Source organism: Jaculus jaculus, chromosome 3 (genome assembly GCF_020740685.1).
Source record: "Jaculus jaculus isolate mJacJac1 chromosome 3, mJacJac1.mat.Y.cur, whole genome shotgun sequence".
Lineage (NCBI taxonomy): Eukaryota > Metazoa > Chordata > Mammalia > Rodentia > Dipodidae > Jaculus > Jaculus jaculus.
The window spans coordinates 1,302,886-1,315,796 of NC_059104.1; the positions used below are offsets into that span (position 1 = coordinate 1,302,886).

Below are 12,911 nucleotides of genomic sequence, written 5' to 3' on the forward strand. Positions count from 1 at the left end.
CAGGGTTCAAACTTTTCAGCTGTGGGGTCACATGTCAAGTACCCAAGTAAGGCATATCCTGCACATGTTATGCTATGATTCAATGTTAGCTCTAGCTCAGTCTTCCCCACATTTTAAAATTTTTATTTACTCGAGAGAGTGAGAGAAAGAGGTGGGGGGGGGGGGGTGGAAGATAATGGGCATGCAAACAAACTCCAGACACAAGTGCCACCTTGTGCATCTGGCTTACATGGGTCCTGGGGAATTGAACCGAGGTCCTTTGGCTTTGCAGGCAAATGCCTTAACCACTAAGCCATCTCTCCAGCCTTCCCTACATGTTTTATAGACATCACGAAAACCTTTTCCAAAAACCGAAGCTTCCTTAGTCCCCACTCACAACTTGCTCATTTCTTCTCCAGTGTTGTGCGGCCATGGGGCCCTGCAAACACTTTGGAGGCCCAGCTGTGTTCTCCAAGAACTGGTCACCATGTCCTGCCCTGCACTACTTGGTAGCACACTGTGAAGACAAAGAGACAAGCTTGAGATCTGAGTTTCCCCTGCCATGCCCAATGCTGCCTGAGCTCTGCTGGAGAGACTATGCAATCACAGGCCATTTGAAGAGTGAGTCAACCTACATAAAGTGTGTGTGTGTGTGTGTGTGTGTGTGTGTGTGTGTGTGTGTGTTAATTAGTGCATGTGTGTGCATGTACCACCGCACAAGTGTGAAAGTCAGAGGACAAGTTTTGGGTCTTTGTTTTCCACCTCATTTTGAGGCAAGCTATCTCATTGTTCATTGTCCTACTTCATTCAAAAGCTTCCAGGAAATTTTCCTGCCTCTGCCTCCCTTCTTACCATAGGCTCAGTGGCATTACAGAACCCTTCACAGTTTTTGGCTTCATATGTGGGCTCTGAGGATCTAAATTCAGGTACACAGAGTTGTGCAGCAAGAAGCACTGGGCCATCTTCCCAGCTCTTCTTGAGTATATTTTATAGTGGGACTTCCAGCTATTGTTAAAACATTCTTACCAATAAATGGTATAAGTGGAGGCTGGAGATGCTGAGCGGTGAAGTGCTTGATGTATAGGCATGGGGACCCGGGTCTGGATCCCAAGCACCCATGTAAAAAGCTGAGTGTGGTAGTGCACACCTACAATTCCGATGCTGTGAAAGTGGAAATAGGACTCCTAGGGCTTGCTAGACAGCTAGTCTAGCCGAATCAGGGCTCAGTGAGAGACTATCTCAAAAAGTAAGGTAGAGGGTAACCTAGTAAGATACCCCACGTCAACCTCTGCCCTCTACATGCATGTTCACACACGTGCCCCCCCACAGGCATGCCAACAGGCAGACAAACATGCATATACACGTGCAAAAAAGAAAGAGCTGGAGGGATGGCTTAGTGGTTAAGGCATTTGCCTTCAAAGCCAAAGGACCCAGGTTCAATTCCCCAGGACCCACGTTAGCCAGATGCACAAGAGGGTGCATGCATCTGGAGTCCGTTTACAGTGTCTGGAGACCCTGGCGCGCCCATTCTCTCTCTCTCTCTCTCTCTTTCCCTTTTTCTCTGTTAAATAAATAAACAAAATAAATAAATAAATAAATAAAGCTTCTACTTTAAAAAAGAAAGAAAAGTAAGGGGTATAAACTTTGGACAGTGAGTCTTAACTAATCATGTACAGGGAGCCACCCAACAGGCCTCACATCAGATGAGATGCGGGGGGTATTGGCTCAGCTGGGGGCTAAGCCTAGGCAGTGGGGCTGCACAGCTGCAGGAGAACTGAACTGGGCCATGCCTCAGGTCAGAAAAGGGTTCTGCTCTCTTCATGCCCTGGAGAAAGGGTAGAGCATACAAAGAGGTGGACAAATTCCTTCTGAGCAGCACCCAAAAAAAAGCTGGGGTTACTACCCCACAGACAATGAGTTTTCCACTCCACATGACCCACTTGAAGAGATGCACACTCTTTTTTGATTTTAATATTTATTTGCTAGAGAGAATGGGCATGCCAGTCCTCCTGCCATTGCAATCGAACTCCAGATGCATGTGCCATTTTGTGCATCTGGCTTTATGTGGGTACAGGGGAATAAAGCCCAGGCTGTCAGACTTTGCAAGCTGAGCCATCTTTTGAGCCCAGGATGTACATTCTTGCTGTAGTGTCCCATCAGTGTTGGAGGAGCACAGAATTCCACAGGAAGCCACATGCTCAACAGGCTTCCCTCACTCAGCTCCAGCCTGGCACCCCACGGCAAGGTTAGCGTTGGCCAAGAAGGAAGAACTAGGAAAGGTGAAGCCACGTCCCCAAGTTTGGTGTGTGCACGTGACCTCAATTCTACCTTGCTGCCCCAAAGGAAGTGACCACAGTCATGCCCTAGTCAGCATGTGCCCAGCTAGAGCCACCGCCGGTCACCTCTAACCATGCAGTTCTCACAGGCCGCTTTGGTGGGAGGCTGGAGCAGTTACTGTCTTGTTGATGCAGCACAATGCCAGAAGCAGCTTCACAGAAGGAAAGGGTTTATTTCTGCCTACAGTTTCGAGGGGAAGTTTCGTCACGGAGGGGAAAGCAAGGCGTGAGCAGATAGCCAGGGCACATCTTGTCACTTCGGCGGGGAGGAAGCAGCAAGAGTGAGCTCACCACGAATGCCCAGCAGGGCTGCACAGGCCTGCCTTCAGCAGCACACCTCCTTCGGCAAGGTCCAGCTCCCAAAGTCTCCACCAGCTGGAGGTTACACATGGGGCTACAGGGGATATTTGACATCCAGATCAACAGAGTTTTTCTGCCAGTTTTGACAACAATCTCATTCCTCTAGAAAAGAGAGGCTTGTTCCCAAAGGCAAGAAACCTGCAGCTCTCAGATCTTTGAGATATTTCCAGAGCCCAGAGACATCTCAGACATCAGAGACACAGTCCAGAACCTGCTGCTTGCAAAATGGACATTTAAACCCATCTATTTAACTTTTTAAAATAATGGCTACATCCAAATGCCCAACCATAATGGTATCTAGACATGATACCCAAACCATGTAAATATAGAAAGTGTAGACATAGGGTACAGGCATGATGGCTTGCACTTGTAATCTCAGCAACCGGGAAGCAGAAGCAGGAGGACTACAACAAGTCTGAGGTCACCTTGTCTTACATATGGAGTTTTAGGCCAGCCAGGAGTATATAGTGACACCCTGGCTCAAAAAGAAAGAGAGAGAGAGAGAGGGGAAGGGAGGAAGGGAGGGAGGGAAGAAGGGAGGGAAGAAAGGGAAGGAGAAGCTAAGTGTACAGCACTTTCCTAGAATGTATAAGGAGGTTCAGTACTCAGCACTGAAAAAAAATATCTTCAAAGATCAAGCATCCTTATAAAATGCAGTCCTATGTGGGGCAGTGGTTCCCGACCTCTAATATTCTGCCAAAAATGTCATTAATTGAATTTACCATGGTTCTTTCCTTTAGTAAGTTAAGTTGCGCAGTGACTTGCCTCTGAAGCTGAGAAATTGGATTTTATGCTTCAGGAACTGGCCTCATTTCTTTAAAAGCATTATTAAGAGAGAAAAGGGAAACCCAGAGCATTTGCTGAAAACCTAATTTAGACACACAAGAGCCAGCAAATCTGTGACTTACAAAGAACAATCACCACATTTGTATTTTCCAACTTTCTTGAATGATTTCCCCAGCCACTGTGATTCTCTTGGATTTTGGGTGGGGACAGAGGATCCTCTGAGAGATACAGAAGGCCCTACTTTATGGCCTCTGTGTCAAGGGGCCCTGAGTCCCTTCCACCAGAAGGTGACGTCAGCAACATGACCAGCATCCAGATAGGGCCACACACATGCCAGGGAAAGGTGGCCAGAGCCATAGGGTGCAGCATGGCCAACAGGGACCCACTGCAGTCAAGCCACCTCCACAGTTGGCTGTGTTTTCCTTAAAGAAAACAATGAGCGACTCACCACCAGAACATGGATGTGGCTGATTTCAACAAATCCAAACACAGGCCCTCTTGGAGCACTGTCCAGTGAATCTTTCAGACACTCCTTTGAGGTGTGTATGCCACAATGCACAGTTGTCCTTTAGTGTCCTCAGGGAGTGGCACCCAGCACCCCAAGGATGTCCAGACCCACAATGCTCATATGCCTTGTAACAGTGTGCCTGCATGCAACTTCTACACACCTACTAGATGGCTGGATCGGTCTCTAGGTGACACAGGATACCCAATTTGTTTTCCTCAGTCAGTATCTGCTTCTCTGCTCTCACGCTAGGTGCTTTCCTATGCTTCACGCTAGTTCTGGGGACAAGTAGACCCCTGCATTCCCAGCTAACCAGAACACTCAAAGGATATGGCCCTTGCCTTGGATCTCTTTTTCAACAACAAAGAACATTTAAACTTAATCCATTCTGGAGCAAGAAGGAAGGCACCCATGTAGGTGCCCAGTTGTTCAGCTGACCATTCAGGCCCCTGTGCCTGTGTCAGTCAGCTAAGGAACAGTGACCACATCAGTCACCTTGTCGTGGCTGGCACGGAATACCTGATAAAACTCAGCTTGAGAGGGGAGGGTTTATTTTAGCCTCCAGTTTGATGGGGAAGACATGGAGACCAGTGCTTGAGGTGGCTGGTCACATTCATCAGAGCGAGGAAGCAGAGGGTGACTGAGCAGCTCTCTCCTTGGTACTCAGTCCAAGACCCAGCCCATGGCACAGTGCCACCTACCTTAACATAGATCTTCCCACCTCAAGTAACCTAACCTAGATAATCCCTCACAGGCTTCCCAGAGGCTGATCCAGTCTAGATAATCTCTCACCAGTGGTGCTGGCCACCCCAGCAAAGCGAGGATCCATGTGTTCTCATGCGACCTCTTGGGGTGGCCAAGGGTTCTGCTCTGCCCCATTCAGACTCAGGCTCCAGAGGCCATGCAGGAAAGTACAATACAAATGGGATTTGCTAAAGTCCATGATTTTGAGCACTCACTGCGGCTCCACACATACCCTCATCCTTCATGGATCAGAGGGGCAATTTAGGTATTGCATTAAATGTCTATTTCACATTCTTTTTCACCCCCATTACAAGGCATTGAAGATACTTTTGGTCTCATTTTCTATACTAAAATATCCTCATAATCACAACCTGTGATTTACCTGCTCAGACACAACAGTGGCATTATGGCATATTTTGTTGTTGTTGTTGTTTCGAGGTAGGGTTTTACTCTAGCCTGGGCCGACCTGGAATTAACTATGTAGTCTCAGAGTGGCCTCGAACTCACAGCGATCCTCCTACCTCTGTCTCCCAAGTGCTGAGATTAAAGGAATGCGCCACCACACCTGACCTATTTTTTTCTACTTTCTTTGTATGTTATATACTTTCTTCCTATAGGCAGAATGGCCCAATTCACACTCAGCAGTCAATGCCTCACTGCATTACAAACATAAGCTCATTTACTATACATGGATGGACAGAAAGACAGACACATGAATAGACACATACATTATAGAAAATGTTGGCTCACTAGAGGATCAGGGACGAAGCTACCAACTCCATCAGCTGGGACACCTTTCCCACCTAGGACCCAGAGCCCTCCTCTTTAAAACTTGTGTCCACTCTGAAGGCCACTCAGGAAGACCAAAACCTCCTCAAGAGAGAATGGGATGGACACAGTCTTTTACATTCCCCAGGCCTGTGACATCTTACAGTTACCAGAAACTGGGCTGGCTGTCTCTTCTGGACCCTTAGAATAAGTACCCAGAGAGGTAGAAAGACTCATTTAACTCCAAACAATGAAGCAACCCAGTGATGGGCAAGTGGTGAGGAAGGAGGTAAGGCTGATGAGATGCCCTTTCCCAGGACCGCCTGCCTCAGCACCATCTACCCCAGCACTATGACAAGCTGTTTTAGCAGTTTTGAGTGGTGTGAAGTGACAAGAAGCCCTCTGACCAAAGCTGCTGCCCTGGACACGACTGCTGTCAGAAAATTCTAATTTTTGGTAAAGTTGAATGTGCTAGTTTCTTGCTAGTTTGGGCATGTGCCCTGATTGCTCATATTCCCCACAGTTGACTAGCCTAAACCTCGGGAGTGTTAGGAACCCAGGTCTGGATTCTGGTTTTGAATGAGTTCATAGGTTTGGGGAGACATTACTGTCCTGTGGGTGTAAGGTTCACCCTCACACTCCTAGACAACCCAAGAATATAGCACCCTTTGGCTTTCCCATCAGCAAAGCCCAACCTGGGGCCTCCCCGAAAGTCCAGCTGTCTAAGTCACACAGCTCGTGGGTGCACCTCTGTGAGTTACAGTCTCCTCCCTGCCACAGACTGTAGGTACCGGGGGTCTTTGGGGGCAGACAGGAGCGCCCTGCTCCCAGCACAACAAAGAGCTGCTGTGGCCAAGTTGCTTCTCACTGTGCAGATGCCCACCCTGTCACACTGCCCGAGACAACAGCAGCCACGTAAGAGCTAGGTGTAGTGGCAAAGGAGACAGCAGGATCTCTAGGGCTTGCTGGCTAGCTAATGTCACTAAAGTTGTCTGAAAAAATAAGGTGGAAAGAGGCCCTAGTTAGAAAGAAGAGGGAATTCAGTGAATGGGGAAGGAGTAGGGGATAAAAGAAGGTAATGGGAGGGGATTATGGTCAAAATACATTGTATATATAAAAAGTGTCAATTACAAAGTTTAAAAACTAGAGCTGGAGATATGGCTTAGGGGTTAAGGCACTTGCCTACAAAGCCAAAGGACCCAGGTTTGATTCCCCAGGACCCATGTAAACCAGATGTATAAAGTGGCACATGCATCTGGAATCCATTTGCAGTGGCTGGAGGCCCTGGCACACCCATTCTCTCTCTACCTTCCTATTTTTGTATTTCTCTCTCAAATAAAGAAATAAAAGTCAAATATTTTATTTAAAAAGTTTAAAAACTAATTGTTGGATGAACAAAAAAGTAAAGTGAACAGCAATTGAAGAAAACAGCTGATGTTGTCCTGGGGCCTTTATACACACTTACACACATGCACCTACATGCATGCAAACATGTACATATGCACAGGAATGCAAAAAAAGGAGGAAATGGTGATCATTATGGATACCAGAGTTCTCCAGAGCAGCATGTCAGAAAGACTCACAAACTACTGAGATGCTGTCATTCCAATAGCGCTGGGACAAACACTCCCCAAGCGGCTGAGTTAGCAGCGGAAAGACAAGTTTAAGTCTAGTCGCTGAGCTGTGGCATAGAAGATGAGATGATGGGCCAAGACAGGAGGTAAGAAGAATGGGAATTATGGATGACCCCCAGTCAGTGGAGTTGGGCGGGCTTGCCAGCATCCGCTCTTCATCCACATCCTGAAGGAACGACTTATTTATTCAATATATAAGTAGCAAGTAGTTGTTAGTCCCCAGCATTGACACTCTGATCATATTAAATGATGACATAGCTTATATTTTACTGCCTTGTATGCAGTGTCACCTACCTGTCCATCCTCATTCCCACCCATCCATCCACATCATCCCTCCACTCACGCATTCACCTACCACTTTCCCATCTATTCAACCACTCATCCACTCACTCACCCATCCATCCACCTCTCACAGCCACCACCTACCCACCCATCTTTCAATCTACCATTCCACACATCTTTCATTCTTCTTTATATCACCCATCCACCCACTCACACACTCATCTACACATCTCGCCATTATCCATCCAATCACCATTCATCTATCAACTTATCTATCCAGATATCCATCTATATATCCATCCATGCATCCACACATATTAATCCGTTCGCCTCCATCCATCCATCTTCCCACTCATCTATCTACAATGTGTCTATCATTCATCTATTCACTTGCCATCTATCCACATATTCATCCACTCAGCCATCCACCACATCAATACATCGATACATCCATCCACACATTCACCCACCCACCCACCCATTCATCCATTTACACATTTTCCCACCATCCACCCATTCACCCATTCAAATATCCATTCATTCACACACTTAGTCTTCCGTCCACGACAAGAGTTGAAACATCATTCTCTGTAAGTCAGTGGAGAAGATGGAGCTGGACTTAATGATTTCTCCATTACATTGGTTTGTGAGTCTGATTCTTAGACTGGCAGCATCTTCTTCAGTGAGAATGGATCTTCTCAGAACTTTCCCCAGGGACTTCCTGAGTCCAAAGTTCTGGGGGTGGCCTGAATATATGTTAAACCAACCCTCCATGTGGCTCAGGCACAGTCTATCTTGAGAATCACTATTTATTGACTATGTCCACACCATTTTCCTCTAAAACATTATTTGTTTGTGTGTATTGTGGGGGGGGAGGGTAGAGAAAGAATGAATGTAGGCACACCAGAGCCTCTTGCCACACTGCAAATGAACTCCAGGCTTAAGTGCCACTTTGTGCATCTGGCTTTACATGGGAACTGGGGAACTGAACCTGGGAAGACAACCTTTGCAAGCATGTGCCTTTAACCATGGTGCCATCTCTCCAGCCCTCATTTCTCCTTTAAAGAAAAACTTCAAGGTTACAAAGAACTCAACTAAACCTGCCAACAGACCTGCCAAGGCTCAGGGACCATTGCAGAAGGGGGATCAGGAAGATTCGAAGAGCCACAGGGAGGACAGAACTATCCTGAGGCACAACCCCCTCCCCAAAGACTAACTGAGACCTTATTCACCCAGCAGTGAACATCAATAACCTTGCTGAAGAGAGCCCTCAGGGAAAGTGGAACCTGGGAAGAGGGGATATAAGACCACAACCTTCGTTTAAAAAAAAAAAAAAAAAAGATGAGCTGGGCATGGTGGCGCATGCCTTTAATCCCAGCACTTGGGAGGCAGAGGTGGGAGGACTGCCGTGAGTTCGAGGCCACCCTGAGACTCCATAGAGAATTCCAGGTCAGCCTGGGCTACAGTGAGACCCTACCTCGAAAAAACAAAAACAACAACAACAAAAAAAAAAAAAGATGAGAGCTGGAGAGATGGCTTATTGGTTATGCGCTTGCCTGTGAAGCTTAAGGACCCTGGTTTGAGGCTCAATTCCCCAGGCCCCATGTAAGCCAGATGCACAAGGGGGTGCACGCTTCTGGAGTTTGTTTGCAGGGGCTGGAGGCCCTGGCATGCCCATTCTCTCCCTCTCCCTCTCTCTCTCTGCCTCTTCATCTCTCTGTCTGTGGTTCTCAAATAAATAAATAAATAAAAATGAACAAAAAAATTTTTAAAGATGAAATAAATTTAAAATACGAAAGAAAGAAAAACCTAAGACAAAAATGTTGGAAGGAGCCCTAGTGCCTAGAAGCCCCTGCTGTTGGGAAGAATGTGTGGCTCTGGCGTTTGGGTCAGGTTCAGGAGCACACACAAAATCTAGATGCTCAAGGTCAAGGTCCCGGATAGCACATACCCTCCTCCTCTACACACAGGACAGCCCAGGTAAGAAGGCTCTGGCTCACAGGATACAATATTTGGATATGAAGTTAGAACTCAGCAGAAGCATGGCCTGAACTGCAGACAGACTGACTGTGAGTCTGGGGCAGAGCCACAGTGGGTCAGGCCACGTGCAGTTCTAAAGATGGCCACTGTGCCCAAGTCTCAGCTGAGACACCCTCCCTCCCATGTTCGGGTCTTCAGTCCTAAGCAGCTGTACCAGCTGCCAGTCAAAACTTCTGGAACCATCACCTCATACCTGGCTGCGATCCCAACATGTCCCTGGGGCACGAACAACTCTATGACCTTGAGGTCTGCTTGGCTACAATGGGAAACTGTTGAGAAGTGATTCAGTCATATTAACCTATATTGCATCCCTACAGTGGTGCAGAGCATGCCTCTGCTGTGTGCACGGCTCCTGTCCCTACTGCATGACACACAGCCTCTGACCCTAATAAACCCCCTGGGGGGCACAACAGAAATAAAGACTGGACTGTGCTAGGAAGAGGCTAGCGTGGATGGGAGGCAGGGAGGGTGCAGGCTCAGGTGACATTCTTCTGCCTGAACAATGGGTGTTCACAGCCTGTCAAGGGGAATCTAAGAGTCTGGATGAGGTCTTCTGCTCTGGTACTGCAGAAGTGCCACAGGACATGATTGGAGAACTGCTGCTTCCGATGAGACAATGGTGGCCACCAAGGGCTGGCTCAGGGTGGCTGGCCAAGCACACTCAGTCAGTGGCCAGTCTCTGTTCTGCTCCTCTGAGAGCATTTTTACCACTTAAAATGCACATGTGTCCTTCTGAGCCCGTGAGGAAACCTCAGAGCCGAAAACCCAGGGATGACGTCACCGTTGGAGCAGTTCCCACTCTGTGATCCCAACACAAGCCAACCACAAAGGCAGGCAGGCAAGGCAGAGAGGTCCCACTCTTCCCTGAGGCATCCCGGGAAGGCAGCCTGCACAGGTCCCCCACCCACCCAGGCTCTGCACTAGCAAGGCCAGACCCAAGGTGCAGGAACGCGGGCTGCAGCTCCAAGAGGAGGAAGGGTAGACGGCATAAATGGCTTCATTTTTCTTTATACCTGTGTATAATAAACAGTACTTTCAATTGCAAAACCATCATTATGAAGTGGATGTTTCAAATGTGGGGTAGACTACCCCATATGATGTTTATGCTGGTTTAACCCATTGAGGGGCTGGCCACACCCAGTAGCCCCCCCAAAACTGACAACATTTTAATCCCTGGGGCAAAGTACTATTTAGACAACCTGATAATGCAAATATCACATAACATATGGCAATATCATACAAAAATCAGCAACTTACTTTTAAAAACATGGTGCTGTCTCCTCTTCATGTCAAGGAATACTAGCCAATGGTGCCTGTTTCCTTCTGCTCACAGCAGCACGAACCCTCAATGTGACTGACTGAAGCCACCAGCAAAATGCCTGCTGTCAGCTCTGTGTGGCTGAAATCTACAGGAGTCCTGAGCTGCCCTTCATGTCTGATTTTAAGTCCCCTGCCAGTTAATACAGAAATCAATGTTCGAGTGTGCTTTTCTTCCTCTCTTTACTACTCTCGAACATTTGTCTTTGGTTGGACGGTGCATAGTGGGGGGAAAGAGCCACCCAATTGCTCGGATTCTTCGTGTAAGTGAACATCGTTGCCTCCCATCCCCACCCCAGGCCTGCTCTCCACCTTCCCTGGTTCACAAGTTCATGGCCGCTGCGGCAGATGAAGCGAGGCTCACAAGCTGGTTTCAGACTCCAACATGCGCCAGTGGCTCTGCACACAAGCCCTAATCTAGAAAGCCGTGTCACTGCTCTGCAATGCTCTAAACTATGCCAGGCAGAATAAAATCACACTGACAATCCATGCACACATATCAGCTACCAGAAAATGCCCGTCATGCCTGTTCTTCCCCATGATCAGGGCTAGGAGAGAGAGATGAAGGAGGTTACATAGCCATGAGATGTATTTCCTTAAAATTCAACAAATAATGTCAAGCTTAAAAATATATAACCAAGGCTAGCAGCTCCTCCTACCAGTGTGCCTGGAAACCGCGTTTAATCTCTGCACCATTTCTTCTAGGGCCATCTCTTCATTTCTCAGCCAAAACCTCATCCTCTGAAGCAACAACAAAAAAACCGATCCCAGCAGGTCTGCCTCGGCGGCACCAGAGGTGGGGCGGCGCGGTGGGGAGGGGCGCGGCTGCCCAGGAGGGGGCTGCAGCTCTTTCTCTCCACGATTGGTCTCTGCGCCACCGGGAGGGGGGCGCACCCTGCGCTGGCGGGGGGCGCTCGGCGGAAGCGGAAGCAGTGCGGGCGCCCGGCGGGTCACCACCCCGCACCTGAGAGTCACGCGTGGGCACCACCGGGGGCACCTGGGGCTCTCGTGTGCACAGGGAGGGCACCTGGAAGCCCCGCGCAGACGCACTGGGCCGCCCTCGCCCCTCCCCCGGGCTCTCGGGCTGGGCAAGGACCATTGAGAGGGACCGGGACTCTCGAGCCCTAGGACCCCCGAGCCCGGTGTCCGTGTTACCTCCCGCCGCCGCAGGGCAGGTGCAGAGGCCGCAGCAGCCTGGCGCGCGCTCTCCACGCGGCCGCATGCCTCCCGGGGCGCGCAGAAAGGTGGGTGGCTAGATCCCTGAGCCGGGTCTGTGTGGGGCCAGGGGAGAACCTGACTCTCCTTGCATGGGCTCCGCCCTCCCTAAGACACAGGTTTGTACCACAGAAGCTCTGCTGCTGCAGGCCCGGGCTCTCCGTTCTTGGCAGAGATCCACAAAGTGCATTTGACACCATCAGCGCCTGACAGATTCCGGTTTGATGGTGCTCAGGGCACGGGCTGCCACATCCCTGTCTTTGCGTGCATAGCTGCTGGGCATCCTTTAGTGGTTTGGTAGTACAAATAACATGGTTCAGAGAGAGAGAGAGCGCGCACTGGAGAGATGGCTTAGCAATTAAGGCGCTTGCCTAAAAAGCCAAAGAGCCCAGGTTTGAGTCCCCAAGACCCACGTAAGCCCGATGTACAAGGTGGCGCATGTGTCTGGGGTTCGTTTGCAGTGGCCAAGGCGTGCCCATTTTCTATCTATCCCCCTCAAATAAATAAATCAAGTCAAATAAATTTAAAGAGAAAGAATTACAGGAAAAGTGCCCATTCCACGAGTGGCCAGGGCTGAGGTTCAAACTGCAGCTCACATTGACAGGGTAAGTGTACCAGGACCTCAGTGTCACCACAACACACTGTGCACCAGCACCCGTGTCCAACAGCACATGTGTGCACCAGGACCACATGTCCACTTACACCTGTGTATGCCCACACTTCAGTGTCCAACAGCATGTGGGTACTAGCACCCCATGTGGCAGTCTTTCAGCAGTGAGCCACACAGTAAAGAGATGCAGACCTCCACATACTCGCTTTACAGAACTCAGGCTGGACGGCAAGAAAAAGCGGCACACAATCACCACATAGAGTGAAAGTCACTGCATGTGCTAAGCACCACTGCGATGGCACAACAGGAAGCGCTTGTTGCCTTTCTGACTACCA

General features: G+C 48.9%; 1 protein-coding gene across 13 annotated transcripts in view; it reads right to left on the reverse strand.

Annotated features, from left to right (window-relative positions):
* Positions 1–12,911, reverse strand: part of Mcf2l (MCF.2 cell line derived transforming sequence like) — a 169,879-nt gene that overhangs the window by 103,072 nt on the left and 53,896 nt on the right. For 4 of the 13 annotated variants that reach the window (XM_004663415.2, XM_045145143.1, XM_045145138.1 and 1 more), the window contains exon 1: positions 11,411–11,613. The exons of 7 other annotated variants lie outside the window; for them this stretch is intronic. In XM_004663415.2, the coding sequence (XP_004663472.1) occupies positions 11,411–11,489 (79 nt within the window). In that variant the 5' untranslated portion in view covers positions 11,490–11,613. Of the gene's footprint in view, positions 1–10,691; positions 11,379–11,410; positions 11,614–12,911 lie in introns of those variants that run through there. 2 more of the 13 variants (XM_045145140.1, XM_045145139.1) reach the window with 2 other exon arrangements.